This window comes from Tasmannia lanceolata, unplaced genomic scaffold, assembly GCF_043159265.1.
Source record: "Tasmannia lanceolata isolate RefF3 unplaced genomic scaffold, GAP_Taslan_0.1 ptg000002l, whole genome shotgun sequence".
NCBI lineage: Eukaryota > Viridiplantae > Streptophyta > Magnoliopsida > Canellales > Winteraceae > Tasmannia > Tasmannia lanceolata.
Window position 1 is genome coordinate 31,668,936 of NW_027518679.1, and position 18,783 is coordinate 31,687,718.

General features: G+C 36.7%; 1 protein-coding gene across 1 annotated transcript; it reads right to left on the bottom strand.

Annotated features, from left to right (window-relative positions):
* Nucleotides 1-1,012: 1,012 nt before the first annotated feature.
* Nucleotides 1,013-17,345, bottom strand: SCC3 (sister-chromatid cohesion protein 3). The gene is made up of 23 exons (XM_077376308.1): nucleotides 17,239-17,345; nucleotides 16,962-17,008; nucleotides 15,972-16,203; nucleotides 13,750-13,862; nucleotides 13,517-13,609; nucleotides 12,923-13,086; nucleotides 12,584-12,820; nucleotides 12,318-12,462; nucleotides 12,035-12,213; nucleotides 11,762-11,907; nucleotides 11,546-11,673; nucleotides 11,206-11,379; nucleotides 8,794-8,955; nucleotides 8,511-8,711; nucleotides 8,297-8,434; nucleotides 8,006-8,203; nucleotides 7,711-7,855; nucleotides 7,441-7,547; nucleotides 5,642-5,782; nucleotides 4,703-4,968; nucleotides 4,483-4,607; nucleotides 2,421-2,723; nucleotides 1,013-1,312 (listed from the first exon to the last, which is right to left on the bottom strand). Exons 2-22 carry the CDS (start codon nucleotides 17,004-17,006, stop codon nucleotides 2,428-2,430), a joined length of 3,435 nt encoding a protein of 1,144 aa, XP_077232423.1. The 5' UTR covers nucleotides 17,007-17,008; nucleotides 17,239-17,345; the 3' UTR covers nucleotides 1,013-1,312; nucleotides 2,421-2,427.
* Nucleotides 17,346-18,783: the final 1,438 nt, after the last annotated feature.

Sequence of the window (18,783 nt, forward strand, 5' to 3'; positions counted from 1 at the left end):
CATTCGAAATTTCGAAATCCAAATTTTGACCCCCTTCTGTCATTTCCAACAAACCCTTGACCCCTCTGATATTATGCCTTTTATTTGGCTCCCTTATGTCTAATTTCCTTTTGTTAATAGTAACGGTGGTCTATTTTGAGCTTGATCTAGAGATTTCAAACCGCGCTCCTATGGATTTCTGCGTAGTATTTCTTCTATTTTATACTAAAAACGTAATGATTGTGTTCCTTTGGTCCCTCTTTTCATCGTGTCACAGTTTTCTGCTCCATAGCTTTAGATATGGAGATAATGGGTAAAAATTTGAATTTGGAAAGTAGTAAACTTTGATTCTTGGCACCAATTCTTCCCTATGTTTTGATGGTCTCTTCAAAAGTTCTTCTATCAACATTTGAAAATGGATTTAAAGGATAGAAAATCATTTACATGGCATTGATGGAAATCCAAAAGATCATTAAATTTCTCAAAAATAAAATTATTTGAAGTTAGTCTTATTTGAATTGAGATATTGAGGCCTCTTTGAAAGCAATTTACTAAGCACTGTTACAGCCATTGTTTGCAGAAAATTGTATTGAACTTCAAAAGAGGCTCTTAATAGATTTGAGAAGAGATTGCGAACAGAATGAAATAAGATGGAAGGTGCTTTCATACATGTTTTGGGATGGAAAATGTATGTCAAACAACCATTCTTCCTCTATTTTGAACAAACAAACAGGCTCGAGTGCTTTAGCTCTTGCCATGCATCGAAAATAAAGAAATTCCTATCAGTGTCTGATGCTGTAGTTCTCAATAGAAAAATGCTTAAATTATTGGGACCGACATTTGCCTCGTTTACATGATCAGAATGGTAACCATATGTCCAACCAATTGCTGCTAGGATCGCATGATCCTAGGCCGTTGATCCCTCCACCTAAAACCCAAAAATTGTCTTTTACCATTCATTGTAAAAGGTGACTTTCTGCCTACTCGTTCTCTTCTCAACAACAGATTTCTGATTCCAGTTAATGGATTGCGATGGCAAAAATAAAAACAAAGTAAAAGCTAAAAACTCGACGTGTTTCGTACAGGAAACCCTATAACTTTCTACTTTTTAAGGTTATGAACAATAAAAGTTGTTTTACTTACATTACATGTTCAGAGAGAGATACAGAACCACTTGCAGAAGCATAGCTTTCTGATTGTTAGGTACACTATTAAGGATGCACAGCATGCTACATGAAATTGTACGCTGATTGGTGTTCTACTTTGCGGTGCCTCTGTGCATGAATAATGCTCATCCGCTAAGCAAACAATTCCCCAAACCATTCAGTGAGCACTGCACAATCAAACAGTTGAGCATAAGAAATCGGCCTACAAACGTTACATAACAAACCACACTAGAACAAAGAGAAGTGGTCTTGTGTCAACGATTGAGCATTTGAGCCATCCTACCATCTAATAGTTGCCCATGTTGCAAACCAGTTTTGATGAATTTATACAAAGGATCATTTATCCAAGAGAATACTGGTGTTACTTGTATTGACATGAACATAAATATGCATGGACAAGGTTTGGGCGACCGCTGACGTGCAAGTATAGGTAGAAGAGAACAATACTGTGATTACTATTGTATATATACTTGACCAGTTGCTTCCACAACCAAGGCATATCGATACTAAAAGAAAAAGTAAGATGAGAGAGAAAAAAAAAGTCACACCTGGTTACTGATGTTGGGTTTTTTGATAGTTTTCTTGGAGCAAGAAGCAATAAGGTCTAGAACAGACTCTCCTCGGGATCCCTTCTAATCTTTTAACTAAGAGTGGCTCTCATTGTGGGGTTAGCAAGCAAAATTGCTTGTCAGAACAAAGAGAAATAATGTAGCCCCAAAATTGGCTTTTCGCTAGTATCATTCCTTAACGGGATTGGAGCACCGACATCAGCAAATGAGACGCATTTTCAAGTTGACTATGTTGGCATATATACCCAGAAAGTCAGGTCACAAGCCCAGGTTTTCTGATAAATGCCCAACACTCTAGGACCTGTTTTGGATTGTAAGAAAAATATTTTTTGATGGAAAATTGTCTTGGGAAATTTTTTCTTTTCATAACTAGTAGGAATATGATATGATTATGGTTAATTTAGCAGGATAGTATCATAAATTGAAGGACCCTCTTAAGTAAAAATTGAGTAGGGTTGATTCAAGTAATCATTTTATGATATGATTATGGTTAATTTAGCGGGATAGTATCATAAATTGAAGGACCCTCTTAAGTAAAAATTGAGTAGGGTTGATTCAAGTTATCATTTTCCATGTGTAAAAAAGTACGAGGTTTTAAAAATATTTTTCCTTCCCAAACTTTTCCAGAAATTACTGCAATCCAAACAGGGCCTAAACTTACAGAAATTTCTGGCCAATGTAGTAGTACTGAGTGTGAAAACCATACCTGTTGTTCAAGAAGTCCGCAAACTTTTTGAAGGAGCTCCCACAGAACCAGCTGTCTCTGCTTGACCTTTGCTTTCCTGCCGTGAAACTCTCATTGACCTCAACTTAGAGGATGCAGTCCTAAATGAATGTATAAGAGGACGTTCGTCCTCTTCCTCTTCTTCTTCAACATCCTCCTGGTCTGAAGCGCTAATTGAATCATCATCTTCGCTTGAACCTTGCCCATCAAAAAGTTTCTTTCCCTGTAAATTCCTTGCCTTCCGTGGACGCCCTCGGCGTTTTGCAGAATTCCCTTCTTTCTCATCTGCAATTAAACAACTAATATTAATCCCCAATTATGTAAAAAATGATTTAACCTAACTAATGAAATGACCAGATGAACAAGTTTATAATTATTCACTTCCCAGGAAGATTCAGCAGAGAATGCCCAAAATGTTTAGAATCTGATTGAAATTTCAACATAAACTCTCATTTCTCGACACCCTCACACTAATATACATTTATAATAGAAAAGATTAAATTTTTAGTGCACTGCTGGTATTGGGAGTTAAGTGGCGTACATGGATGTAGTTCCTAACGAGCAGGCTATGCAAGTGTAGGACCACATCTTGCAAGTCTAATTACAAGACACTTCTTTTTCTTTTCTTTTTTTTTTTTTTTTTTTTGTATAGCAGCAAATAATGTTGATTCAGAGAAAAACAAACACAAGAGAGACCGAAGAAGCTGATCAAGCCAACAACATAACAGCAAAATGCTACTAACATCTAAGAAGAGCGTTTCTGGTGCACCAGAACTGTTAACCATAGGATTTCTCACTCCCGCCAAAGGTTAAATTCAGGCAATTTTTTTTTGAGGCATGAATCAAATTGATCAGACACATCTTAAAAGGATTTTTAAGAGGTCTCCAAAATATTAAAAAAATGCAAGGTATTTAAAACAGCAATTATATTGTAACATTCTACATTGAATTTTGGGCATAAAATCTCATTATTAATGTGATAATGAAAAATACAGACTCATATCGAGTACCAAGAACATTCAGATGATAAAGAGCTCCGTGTTAATATGGAACTGAATTCAACTTCATCTACCTCAGTCAAACAGGCAAAAGTAACTTCATTATTGAAAACCATATAAACTGATGCCTATCTATGTCTGAGTGAACCATACAATGGGCATACGGATTTTGTCAAAGGAATCAAGTTTAATTATGAATAGTCAACCATGGGAACCAAATCAATTTGAATAATAAACCAACAGTTGCTGACAGCATCAGTCCAGCCTCAAATTCAGTTGAGGACAATAAGACAAAATCAAGAGATTCACAAATGGATCCAGGCATATCTGAAGGCATTAACAAGTGTCAAGGTTCTTGAATATTTTGAGCCTAATTTCAAAAAGCAGGTAAATATGCAAAAGGAAAAGCAGCAGGAGATGCAAAAGAAGATACACAATTAGAACGAAGGGGATGAGCCTCCGCCCCAGTGGTTATAATCCAAATGTCAAAATTTAGGCCATGCCCGTTCAATTCCAGCTTACCCACCAAAAATACACATTGAACTAGACGAGGATCAGGGTACTCCAAATCAGGGATGCTAGCTAGCATGATAAAATTAAAATCATTGATTCGATCTTCATACACCACATACACATTTTTTTTCATACACCACATATTGGACTCCACATTGAAATTTTGAGAAGTTGTATCTACATCCAAGTTCCACAAACAGAATTGAGGCAGACATATATATCTAAGTTATAGTGGCAATCCAATATAAATAATTCATAAGAATTACCCATAGGCCACCAGTCAGAAAAAAAGAAGAAGAATTAACTAGAGGCCATTTTTTGACATCTAACCAACCACATTTTCTCAAAATCGTCAACTTTTGAAAAATGGAAATGAAATCATTTGAAGAAAAAACAATCAAGGGTACTAGAAGAACAATCAAGGGTCAATCATTCAAAAATAAAATAAAATCAACTGTACTAGAAAAACCTATAATTGAAAAGAGAGGATAACATAGTTTAGCAACTAAAACTGGAATGTCGACGTAAAATACCTTGGAAACCCTCATTCTTTGCACACTTTTCACGCAAGTGATCAACGAATGTGTAATAAGGACGCCACCCACTGGGATCTTCGTCTGTGTTTACATTCTCTGATCTTTTCTGAACATCTTTTAGACTACTCACAAAACAATTAGGAATCAAAGCATGCCATCCAGAATATAACTTAAATGAATAGAAGGGATATTAATCAAAAGAAAAACTGTATCTTACATTTCTAGGACATCTGAAGTTGGAAGTTTGGATACAAAGTGAAGTACAACTCCCTCCAGAAAAGGCAACTGCTTTGGAGCATCCACAAAGGCAAATGAGACACCATCCTTGACAATTTTTAAAATGTGTGATCTATGCTTGTTGCGAGCTGCACCAACAAATGTTCCAGAGAGCCTAGCGGCCAAATCCTTACACTCCAGGAAGGATTTGCTTGTCAAGGGCTCATCATCACTTTTTGAAATTTCGACCGCATGTCGTTGGTAGGCCTGACTCAAGCCACAAAACAAAAGAGAATTCAAACATGCATTAAAAAGATAACACAGTATTTTCTATGCCACCAAAAGCCATTACAGCAATATATTTATTAATTGATTTTGTGGTAGTTGGTTCAAAAAATTAACCACTATGTCTTACAAATGTGACTCCCGTACTAGGACGTCTCAGCTCAATTTGTATGTTTGGGCCAACTGTTCACTTAGATCCCCTTAGCTTTCACTACTACCTGTTGCTTTAGTGTTGTTTCCATAAATTATTTATATTTTCATACATTATAATTTCTGTTTAACATGTGATATAAATGAAAAACATAAAAAAGTAATGAGGGTTGGTAACCATTAGTGGAAAGGGCAAATAGTTACACTGAAAAAGGCCCTTTCAACGGGGAGAAAGAGAATACAAGAAGCTAAGCACTGAGCCAATCCTGACTGCCACAACAGACGGGTTAAAAACGACAACTCATAAGCATCTGGTTAATCAGTGCACGAGGTTTAAAATTTCGGTTTCACTTGTGATTTTGGGCATAGCAGAAACTGAAATTTCGGTAAAAAAAAACCAATTTTCAAACCTGTGCCGAATAAGGTTTTGAGTAAGATCGCTGTCATGCTCAGCAATATATTTTCTCAACGAATGCAAGATGTGCTAAAAAGTTCAGATTCATACCCTTTTCAATGCTTCCAATAACATATCTGGGATGTCATCATTTGAGTTTTTCTTTAGAACAGCAATTAGATGTTTGACTATCTCTGCCACATTTGTTCCGTGCATGACCAAATGAGAAATGATCTCTGGACCAAGATAGTCCTGCAGGAATATTTATCACTAAATAAGATTCAAAGAAGAGGTGGTCAATGAAGGCTTTTGTGTGGTTTTAACTTTTAAGCAGCGACATTTCTTGTCCAGTTGCAGTGTGACGGGCAGTAACCACAAAGGCTGAACATTTAGATAACAACAAGAACATATAAGGTTTCCATGAGCTCTCTGCACCCTCAGCATACAGAAAATAATTACTAAATATAGAAATTGAGGGACTCCGTTTATTACGGGTCCTCTCTTCCCACTGCTGTCAACTTGTAATCTTAATCTTTTATTATGAATATAGTTATTTTTCTAAAATAATTAAAGCAATTAGAAAGTCAAAAGCCATCAATTGCGCAGAGAACAGAGTTGTTGATAGGACTGAGCTGTGTGTTGTTGGTGAACATCAAAAACCAAAGTAAAAGAAATAACACTACTCACTAATTTCAGCACAGAGGAAAGAAATTTTCCAATCAATGTGTAGAACGAGGATGAGAAGGTATGACGGAATAAAACTAGTAATGAAGATTACAGCAAAAGAGACAGGAAAAAAAATAGTGGGAGGTATCTTTTTCTTACTCTTAGCAACAAAATACCATTTAAAAAAAGCAATGAAAGTTGCAGCAGGAATAGGCTAAACTGACAAATATAATTCTTGAAAGTGGAGTGAATTTGCTAAATGGATCTCCCTCTCAGAATCAACTATTTATGCAAGGTAATACAATACTTTCAATGGACATTTCCATGAGTGAAAAGATAAAACAAATGCATTTGGTTTCCATGTGACACTAAAATCTGGAATCAGAGAATGATATGATTCAAAATGTCACTGCCGCTTCTCAGTACTGCATCAGATAAAATCCTTCACTAAAGAGGGGAAAAATTAGCCCTCAACGAATCTCGGCAGATTTGGAGAACTTCATACGGGAGAGAGTAGAGACAGAAAAGTTTAGCCAAGATCCAAAAAGTTCTCACTGAAGTGCTAAATTCATCATCCAAGAGACAAAAATATGGAGGAGTTGGCAGGGTGGGAGATGATGAAATCCTCAGGTGCATACTATGCATCAAAAGTAAATGGCAAAATCTAGAAAGTATTATAAAACTAAATGCCAAAATATAAAGTATGTATACACATCATTTAAATGAGGCCGATTTAAATGAGGCCGTTGAAGATAAAACTAAATACCAAAATCTAGAGGTACATACTATGCATCAAAAGTACGTCAGATTTGGAGAACTTCATACGGGAAAGACAGAAAACCTTAGCCAAGATCCAAAAAAGTTCTCACTGATGTGCTAAGTTCATCATCCAAAAGATAAAAATACGGAGGAGTTGGCAGGGTGGGAGATGATGAAATCCTCAGGTACATACTATGCATCAAAAGTAAATGGCAAAATCTAGAAAGTACCATAAAACTGAATGCCAAAATATAAAGCATGTATACACATCATTTAAATGAGGCCGTTGAAGATAAAACTAAATGCCAAAATCTAGAGCTACATACTATGCATCAAAAGTACGAAATTTCATGTGCAACCATAGAATTTTTTAAGATAAGCTGGTAAAGAGTCCAACCCTTCTAGTGTAGGGCTGCCAGATCAATCAAATTGACAATCTTAGGGCAATGGATATGTTTAATACATTAAAAAAATGAATCCTTTACCTTAGGAACTGTATCTGTAGCCACCAGTTTTGCTGCAGCAATCATGACTGAATCTCGATTTATCTCTTCAATGTATTCTTCATTCACGTCTTCGTCTTCTGTCTCATCTATGAGATCATTGTAGATTCAAATGTGAGCTCAAATTCTTCCAAGATACTCACTAGATAAGTTATTGGTGCTGTTAAGTATAAGGCTGCATGGGAGCCAGAACGCATAATAATATGCAAATCTATACTTAATAGCACATAAATGCAGACTGGAAAAACCTACCTGAAATATTGAGTCGAAGTTCACAAAGCTTCCAAAACTTTTGAAGACTAGATGTGTCTGGACAAAAGCCTAACCTTTCCAAATTTGTTGAAAGAAACCTTGACTTTCTGAACAAGCACCACACATCCGCAAGTATGGTGCAGACCTTGAACAGAACAGGGGATTCACGAGACAAAAAGTCAAGCATTTTGGAACACTTAAAAGAAGCCATCAAGATAGAATACTTCATGGCTATATGAGATCTGAAATCCAGTACGACATCTGAAATCCAGTATCAGTTTAAATGAATACTTACTCGAGAAGCAAGAAGGCCTCTGTTTCTCCTCTCCCCAGCTTCAAAAAGAGTGTGGAGATAGTACTCTAGTTGCTCAAACAAAGCAGTTCTCTTGGACAAAAGGGAATCAATAGAGGCTTCAGAGGGATTTTCTTGATCAATAGACAGCAGACACCACGCTACATGCAAGTACATGTTCAGAAGCAAAAAACCCACAACCTGGAAGTGTAAACAATATCATAAGCAAATTTTAGTAAGAAAAGAAGGGAAACTAATTCTTTAACACCCATTCCTATGCAGGTTTCAACAAACCTCGTCGTCAATATTTTTTATACTCTGAAGGAAGCCAACCATATCTTCATATAAGCTTTCACTGGAAACACCTTTTTCCAATTGAAGCTCAAACAACCGTTTCAAATTAACAAGGAGGGAGTATTCATCATCACCTAGCTGCAGCCTAAACATGTTATTTTTTTTTTCTGATTTTCTTGAGTAATTCAGAGAAAAGTTAGGCAAAGAGATGTACCTTTGTTTCTTTAATGGCAGATTTAAGCTTAACTATAAGCTCATTTTCAAGATCCTTTAATTTATTTTGGGCAAAATCTTGCAGGTCAGCTTGACTCTCAGTGGCACAAAAGCTGATAGCCTTCACACAAGACCTCAATGTTTCCTTCTCCCCGTGTTTGAAAAATGCATCCTTTATGAGTTGAAGAACGCTTTTGAAATTCTGAAAGACAAGCCAGAGGGCATTCTCCTTAGTATTTTGAAAACATAGATATATAAATATGTTAGAAAGTTCCAATACCCACCTGTTCCTGTCTCTTCATTGAATAAAGCTCAAGTTTCAGATATCGAATCATGTCAACCAATGATGACACCTTTGCTTTGTCAGCCAGGAATTTGCGCAGAAGTTGAGGGTAGCGCTTCATCATAACAGTAGTAATCTCGCGTCTGTTATTTTCAAGTGCTTCCTGACAATTGCCACCAAAAACAATATTGCAACAAAAGGAAAACATCATGAAGAACATGCATAGGAGAAAATCTCTATGTTACACCTTCTATCCAAGTCCGCCTGTTGTTTTGGGTAATTATATCAAAGAAGGCACCAACTAAAACACAACCGCAGGAAAGCATGTCTACATGCTGAACGAATCCAAGCAAATTTCGGTATTTGATACCAAAAGTTAGAAAACATTTGAAGAACGAAAGTACATAATTGAAAATTTTTAGCTTCCAACTAATATAACTTTTAAAGTTTAGTATGACGGTGAACCAAAATGAAGCAAAGTAACACTTATTTAATTCATATATTTTTTACTAAATCTTATATTCTTCTCAACTTTTCAACACAAAATCACATTCGCTCAGTCGAGTAATAATGAGCAAAACCAGTCGACTCTGTTGGGGCTTTGTTGGCAGGTGATATACAGTTACCTTTAATCCTTCGATTGAAGCGACATTTTTGAGGTCAAGAGAAGCAAAGTATGTTTATATGTATAAAGTAATAGTGAACAACAAACAAAAGAATTCTATTGATTGCGATATGATTCACTATCCCTTGTGTCACAATCTCCAATATGTAAACTTTCCTTCCATCAATGTTTCCTAGAACTTTTAGCCTTGTAGAAGAAACAAAATGGATTTAACGTAATTTAGAAACCAGAACCTGCTACGAGATTGCAATCTTGTCCTAGTTCATGGATGATGTGATCCTGCCATGATTACATGTTACTATTAGAGACTTTATATTAGTTTAGTTGCTATTTTGTATCTAGGACTTTTTATTTTAGTATTTTGCTATGTTGGAACCTAGAAGTAGGCGTTGTCTACATTACCTAGAGTCCACAGCACCTAACATCTAACTTCATTGCACACTTGGATTATATTAGCTCTAACTCTAAGTGAGTAGTGTTTAGTTGTGACAAATGGTATTTAAGTCATTCATCAATGGCTTATGCTTAAAAATCTTATATCTTAGTGGTTATTGATAGGGCCCACTCACTTAAGGCAGAAATTACCTATAAATATCATTTTACAACCCTAATTAGGGAATTATTGAAGAAAAACGTTAAAGCAGCCCCCTTTGCGTTTTGATGCAAGAAACTACAAGAAGAAGAAACACTATGCCAAGGTAGGGTTGGTTTTCTCCTCTCCTATCTTCCCCATCTATTCATCTCCTTCTCTGCCTCTTCTATCCCCTCTTCTTCTACTTCTTTTCTCCCCCTTTCTTCTCTTCTCCTTTCCTTTCTCTTCCATTTCTCTCTTCTATCACTCCCATTTTTCCTCAGTTTTCCTATTCTAGGACTGTTATATGGCTGGTTTGCAACCACTTTCGGCCCAGTTATGTCCTCTTTCCCCACCTGCTAGTCCTTCCCTTTTCTGACAACCTCTTTGCCTTTTCTCCCTCTTCTACTTTCCCACCACACTCCCCATATGCCCGATTTGATTTCTGGCAGTCCCTACTATTTTGGGATTGTTGACTAGCCCCTTTAGCCATCGGATGTACCCAACAGTCCTCCCCTATTCCCCTTTGTTTTCTTCCTATGTCCCCTTCTCCTCTCGTGATTTATCTGCTGGTTAGGGGAATTATACCTCAGATTTTCTCCCTAATCAAGTTTCTTTGCAGTATTCCCTTGTTGATCGGGTGTTGCATGGGCGTAATACACTCCTATATTTTCACTCGGGTCCCATCCTTTTCTAGTTGAGACTGATTTCGGCCCTCCCGGCTTCTCCACTTCTTATCTTGGACCTCTTGACCAGAGACCGAGGGAGACACATCTACTTCCTGGGTAAAATCTGACCATTAGTTTTCTTTCAGCCTTGTAGCTTTGGATTGGGGTCATAGACAACCAAAGGATCGGACAACTCTCCACAGTACTACAGTTTACTGTTTTGAGTGTCATTGCAAGGTCACAATTTGATACATGTGCGATGGAATCAAGAGGAATCACCTTCATAAGCAACAATTCATTAATCAACTTGAGCAAATTGATTCACAGTAGGATTTGACAGGACGTTATACAACTTCGGTAAACTATGCCTAGTACGACCAATATGGATGGAAGATAGAAATTATTCTAATTTGGAATGGCTATACAGTTACGCCCTATAGTAGAATCCATAGGCAGAAGCAATATACTTGAAAAGAAAAGTATATCAAAATTTCTGTAGACAAGTATATCTTAGCTGAAATAAAGCGAATAAGACCATGGTTTCCATACCTTTTGAGCTTTACTAGTATATTGCTTTCGGTTATCCATTGCAGGGACAATCTTTTCTCCGACGGACTTCCTGACAGATGCATAAAGAAGTCGAACCAAGCTTGTCGCATCAACATCAGTAAGCTCAATCAGCGGATTCTCATCTAGTAGCATAGATATAATACACTTCCAATCCTGCAAGATAGATGTGAATCAGTAAATACGGAGCAATAATCACACTAAAGAAGCCTAGGGATTCTGATGGCAGAAACCAAAAAAAAACACACCATAAGATCCTGGTGTCTCAAATTTGTAAAAGAAAGATATAATAAGATTAGTGAGAGACCGTAAGTCAACATACTTTCATGGCCTTCATGTCATCCCAAACATCATCGATGACATAGGCACTTAGAATCTGATCCGTTGAAAATTCTCTTAATATTTGCAACATCCTTCCCAAATGAACCTCAGATGATTCATCGTCTCCCCCTGGAAACAATTTTGGCATGCCAAAGATTATAATAGATACATGGCTAAATCAATATAATAAACAGTAACACCAATTCTGAATAAATACCTCTAGACCCTGATTGGGAGCCGCTAAATTTTTGAGAAATCAAGTGATCATACACTAATTCACCAATAGCACGTCTGATTGCTGGCGGTTCATCAATGAGCAAATCATATAGAGGACCTAATTCATCATCAGATAGGAGCTGATGCCTGCAAAGTAACATAAAGGACAATTATCTTTTTTTTTAATGGTTGCATAAAGGACAATTATCAATACATACAGAACTATATGACTAACCAAATGTGAAACCTAGTTCAGAATGTAAGAGATAACTACCTTAAAAGTTGTTTTAGAAGTCCTATGGAGGACACAGCCACAGAAACATCAATGTCATCCGCAAGCTCAATCATCCGATTAGAAAATCTTTCAGTGAAAAGACCAAGTGACGGGATATTATCATCCGCCAGATAAAGATTTTGCAATGCTAGGACAGAAGTTTTTCTGACACCAGCGCTCTTCAGATACAATTAGAAGAAAAAACCCGGTTAGATAGATAGAACATGGACGGCAATGAGAGAATAGGCAGGCAGCAGAATTCACTTGAATGAAAGAAACTCACTTTGTCATTCAGTGTCCAGCCAAGGTATTTTAAGTATAAATCTTGCAAGAATAGTGACGGATATGACACAATCCATATACCGAGAGATTTGATGCATGACATTCGAATATCGGGATCAACATCCCGGTACCGATGCATAAATAACCTTCAAAGTTATCAGTTTGATCAGCTTAGCAAAATGTCTAATAAAAAATACAGCATTTCAATTGGACTATGATATCGTGCACAAGAAAAGATCTAGCTTTCATAACCTAAGTATTGCATACCCTGTAAATATTTTGCGCATCATCTCCTCTGTCATAGTTATCTTCTCATGAGTCGTAGACAACCTCTTATTAAGTGACACCACACGTGGACCATCACTCGATTTCTTCTTTTCAACAGTCAACTGTCTCTGAAATGTTTCACGCTGTCCTCCAAGTGTTTTAGCGACAGTTATAAAAGATGTAACTAGCTGCAGACCCACAAGCGAAGCCACTTGACGATAAACTCTGGGAGGAGTGCTGAAGAACATTAGAGAACAAGAGATTTAGAACAAATAGAGCAAATTTACATAACAAAACTTCTTCAATCCACTGCAAAATGATAACCAGTAACCAACTCACCATGACAATGCAATAACATAATCCATGCACTTTTCAAATAAAACCTGATCGAACAGTGGCCCGTTTTGACATTCAATGACCAAATTGTCCCAGAAAGACACAAGGTTTTCCTTGAAATTTTTGAACTCCTTACGTTTGGAATTATAGTAATCTTCTACTTTTCCCTGAGTTGCCAAACAGAATTAAGACCAAACTACAGACAATAAGGGTGGATGCAGAAACTAAGATCCTCTTTGGATTCCACCAAACTTGGTCCTTATTTGCAGATAAGATTCTTTTAATTTAATCTTATTTGCAAATGGGACATTAAGGCTATTTCGAATCCATTAACTCAAAACCATTTGTAAATGATCATATTAAACTTCAAAAACCATTTCTAATATTATAAACACTTCATAAACGATCATATTAAACTTCAAAACCATTTGCATATAATGTTATATGCAAATAATTTTTGTAAGTATCCAAAACGGCCCTAAATTTTTATCCAAGGCGCATGAATATGATAACAATATGTCATAGACGAAATATGAACAATGAACAACACAAAAACTATTCCAACAATAACATTAACTAACAATATCAGGAGGATACATCCTTCGCAAGATTCACCAGAGAGACCACTACATCATCCACATCAGTTTCATCCAGCGAATCAACATTGAGCTGATATTTAGCTCCACATGCCTGTGCAATCATGAGCAGTTTCATCATCCAGAAGACTACATAACTGCAATGGCAATGTTAAAAAGTTTTTTTTTTTTTTTTTTTTTTAAAAAGGAAAAATGCTAAAGTTAATGTTAAAAAGTTAAATGTGGCCAGATTACCTCAAAAAGCATCATCAGGAGTTCAACGAGTGCAGCTTTTGTATCTTTCTCATACTGGTCAACCCAGTGTTTAACAGCATGGGAAATGAGCTTCCCATTACTACTGATAACTTCTGCAGAAGGAAATGCATAACATAAATTCCGAGTTTTTTTTTTGAATGATTACACAAATTTCCAGTTATCGACGTGAAAGAACAAGAAAAATGGAAAATGCATCAAACAAAGAAAACCACATGTCGGACAAAACAATTACGGTAATAAATTCAAGTTTATAGCTTAAACTATTTGGGTTCAGAGGGTAAAAGACATCTTTCGTACAAAAGAAAGGCAGTGCAAGCACATAGGACACGTTCATCAAAAGGCTTGAAAAACTTGAAGGATGCATGAATAAACAAGAATGAATTCAAAGAACATGGGCGGCAGCAATTTAGGCTTCTAATATGAATAAATCCCAATGAGACAATAACTACCTAATCACTTACTCTAAATATATGTATGAAGAATATGGTATGTGAAAAAAATTCTGAATAATTGCTTGAAAGAGTCTAGTGGGTGGGTAGGTGTATTTGTGGTGGTTTCTTCACTTTTTCATTCGATGGGTGTGGGGAAGAAGGCAAGAAAGAGTTGATCTTTGAAAAGATACTGTACAGGAAAAAGGTCCTCATAGGCTGCCCCTTAACCTCACAATTATCTGTGAGCCCTAAAAGATCAAGAAAACACGTGAGGACAACATGCCAAGCATTTCATAGAATTTAATAGAGGTTGAAAATAAGATGTAGATAGCTGTTCCACGGTGTAGGCAAGGATCATGATTTCTTTGCAATCACAACTGTTCCACGCAAACAAGATTACTGGAAAGAAAATAAAAAACCTCTCAAACAATCCAAACCCAGGCACCAAATGAGCGGCATAAGCCAAATCATAATGTTATTCACTGTTAGCATTAATTCAGTTGAAACATCATCCAACTACGCTTACTGATCCTTTGTATATCATGCCATTAAACTATATCATCCAATAAACTTCACAGAGGACTCTGCATTTTCGGGTTTTCATGTCCATTATGTCGATCTTTTAGATTTTGATCAAGTCAGATTCACGAAGAGTTCAATTCATTGGTAGCAAAAGCTTAACCCAGCGGGACCCAACTTTCACACTATCTGTAGAATTGCCAGGGAAACAGATTATATGATTGATGAACCTGGTTAGTTTCGAACTCGGGCTACTTGTAGGAGAAGCTACTCGGTTTCTTATAGGATAGTAGCATGTTACCTATTTCCCATATCCACACTACAATTATACCCACTGGCATGTGATAATTATTTGTTCCAAATGTGTTATTCTATACTAAAATAATTTTGTATGACTATTTCCATTACAAACTCCAGTGCTAACTAAAAGTTTCAATTGCTAAGGATCTAGAAACAAAAAGAAAAACCAATAACATGAACGCCATCAAGGAATTTCAAGGTCAAGTATATAAACTGACAATTGCACGGCGTAATAAACTAGAGCATTCTATCACCTCAACCGTTAGCAACTCGCATCAACAGCAACACGCTCCTATATTTTCCGATAATCTAATATCATGGACATAATAGATTTATTTTTTTGGTGCATGGTGACAAAACCAACAAATACCTCCATCAGACCTTACTCATTCGCATAGATTACAGTAATGGCTGTACTAAGACATATTGCCCAATGCACATTGTTCTCCCAATTGGACGATATGAACAACGAATTGGATGTATAATGTGATACATAATTTCAAAACTCCCCCGCTTCATTGCGGACTACCTTGAGTCGACTTTCTTTTACATTGGCCGCATACTTGTCCGAGTCTGCATTTTACGCTACAAAGTCAATCAAAACTCCTTTGACTTTCTCGAGTTATGACAGTGTCAATCAAGTACTCAGCCGCATCAACCGAGTACTCGACCGTGTCGTGCCAAGTTGACTAGGATTTTTTTGGCCGCGTTTTGACCCGCATACGCATTTTGAAACAATGGTAACAAAAAAAAATACAATATGTACCGGGAATGTGACACTTTAAATTAAAAAAGCATGTGAGTACTTGCCACGCGATTGTTGTGTGCAATATTTTGATGAACTAATTATATCAGATGTAGTTTTTCCTTCTCAAGATCTACAAATCAAGTTATTCAAAACATTTCACGCATATTTTCCATAGAATTTTCAACAAAAACAAAAAAACTTACCGATCAAGCTCTGATCGGCAACTTTGCGTGCCGCGGCTTCTGTAGTCCTGTTTCTCTTTGGTTTCGGACCGACCTCGAAATCTAGGTCATCAAACGATCCTTCTCCGGACCCTTGATCCAAGTCATTCGGACTCTGCTCGCTAACAACACTTGTCTGATCTTGCTTTTCTCCAATCGAACCGTTCGTTTTGCTAGGACCAGCATCTGATGCTTCCAAAACCCTACCTCTTTTCTACACACGCAGAGATTTTCCATAGCAAAATTAGGTCATAAATGTGTGAAATAAAGTACAGAAAACAAAAGAGCAAAATTAGGTCAGTAATGTGTGAAATCAAGTACAGAAAAAAGAGCAAAATTAGGTCAGAAATGTAAGAAATCAAGTACAGAAAACAAAAGAGCAAAATTAGGTCAAAATGTATGAAAGCAAGTACAGAAAAAAAGAGCAAAATTAGGTCAGAAATGCATGAAATGAAGTACAAGAGAGCAAAATTAGGTCAGAAATGTATGAAATCAAGTACAAGAGAGCAAAATTAGGTCAGAAACGTATGAAATCAAGTACAAGAGAGCAAAATTAGGTCAGAAATGTATGAAATCAAGTACAGGAGAGCAGAATTAGGTCAGAAATGTATGAAATCAAGTACAGAAAAAAGAAAGAGCAAAATTACGTCAGAAATGTATGAAAACAGAACAGAAAACAAAAGAGCAGAATTAGGTCAGAGATGTATGAAAGCAAGAACAGAAAACAAAAGAGCAGAATTAGGTCAGAAATGTATGAAATCAAGCACAGAAAAAGAAGAGAGCAGAATTAGGTAAAAAATGTATGAAATCAAGCACAGGAAAAAAGAGAGAGAGCAGAATTAGGTAAAAAATGTATGAAATAAAAAAGAGAGCAAAATTAGGTCGGAAATGTATGAAATCAAGAACAGAAAAAAGGAAGAAAATAACTAAAAAATGAAAAATAAAAACTTAGGGATTCGATCGGAGACTAACCGGACGGCGAACCGACGCCTCTGAAGTTGCAGCAGCATTTTCCATGGCTGAAATCATAGATCAGAAGTATATCTTATTTAGGAATAGATTATATAGAGAAATGAGATAAGATATGAAAGATCATATAGAGATTTTTTTGTCTCTCTTTTCTCTGCGTTTTAGTATTTCTGTGTGAAGATCACATTAGAGTAGAGTTTTTGAGGGATCTGAGAATCTATAGAATGCTCTTTGCAAATGAAATTGCCCTAACAGAGAGAGAGAGAGGGAGAGAGAGTACCTTGTTTTTTTTTTTCTTGAGAGAGAGTTAACGCGCGTGTGGGTGGAACAGAAAGAAGGGGGGAAATACCCCGCCAAAGCTTCTTTTATACAGCACAACCGGAGGAGATAAATGGTCCGGAGAAAGGCACTTTCTGCAAGGAATATAAAAGACAGATAAAAAAAATGAAATTGAAAGATAAAGACAGAAAATTAGAAAAATGGTCTTGGTCCCGAACAGGGGCATTTCAGTCCTTTTACTCTGGTACGTGGTACTGTAGGGCTGCAAATAAGCCGAGCCGAGCCGAGCTTTGGGGTGTTCGGGCTCGGCTCGGCTCGTTTAGTTTTCGAGGATTTGAACCCAAGACCCCCCCTAAATCAAGTGCCTTAACCACCAGGCCAAACCTTCATTTGTAATAAACAACACACATTCTTTTATTTTATATATAAAAAACAAAAATAATCCAAGCTTTAAAGCTTTTATGAACTGAGCCTAAAAAGCTCACGAGCTTTTCCGAGCCGAACTATACAAAGCTCAAGTTCGGATCGTTTATTTTGGCGAGCCTAATTTTTGGGCTCGAGTTCGGCTCGTTTAGTAAACGAAGAGCCCGAGCCGAGCTTTTAACGAGCCGAACCCAAACATGTTCGCGAGCCGGCTCGGTTCATTTGCAGTCCTAACTGGTACTACCATATTTTGATAATTGCATAAATTTCGTTTGTCCTTTCATTTTTAATTGGCTTCTAAAGAGTTTTTTGGGAACTGTAATAACTTTTGATAATTGCATAAATTTTGTTTGTCTGTTCCTTTTTAATCAGCTTCTAAGAGCTTTTTGAGAACTGTAATGACTTTTGATAGCTGTTTATAATAAATAATAAAATGCAAAATTAGTTAGTGAAATTATCAAAACATGGTAGTCAATGTGAGTAAACTAGAAGAATAAGACAAACATAAACGAGGAATGCTAGAATGACAGGCACCCTTGAAAAAAATGGGTCAGAATCCATTAATGCCCTTTGCCCCATTGTGTTGGAAGGGTGCCTGTCATTCTAGCATTCCTCAAACATAAAATAGAAATAATGTTAAAAAATTTGGAAGGAGGAGAAGGATAAAATAAACCCCGGCTTGCTCGTGGTGAAAGTCCTCCATATGGATTAGTATCCAATGTCTTGCTGAGGCCTAATTGGTTTTAGACTGTGACAACAGATTGTGAGCTCCTGCCGATTATTAGGCTAGAAATTCTCGATAGGGCCTAAGTGATGAGTTACAGTAGATCATTCTTAGTAGGAAGACACATTTGTTTAAGATGGGTCTCCAAGAGTAGTCTCTTTTGCGACCATGGTTTTAAATTTCGTCCGAAATCCAAAGGTTGGGACCGAAACTGAAATTTTGTGAAATCCGGAATTTCGGCCGTTCAGAAAGAATAAAATAATATTTTCTTTATTTACGGGCAAAATTTCGGGATTTCGGCCTAAACCGAAATTTAGCAACCTTTATTTTTCATGACCAGAATACCCCATTTTGCTTATAAAAAGACAGGCATGCCCTTATCCTGTCACATGTGACAAT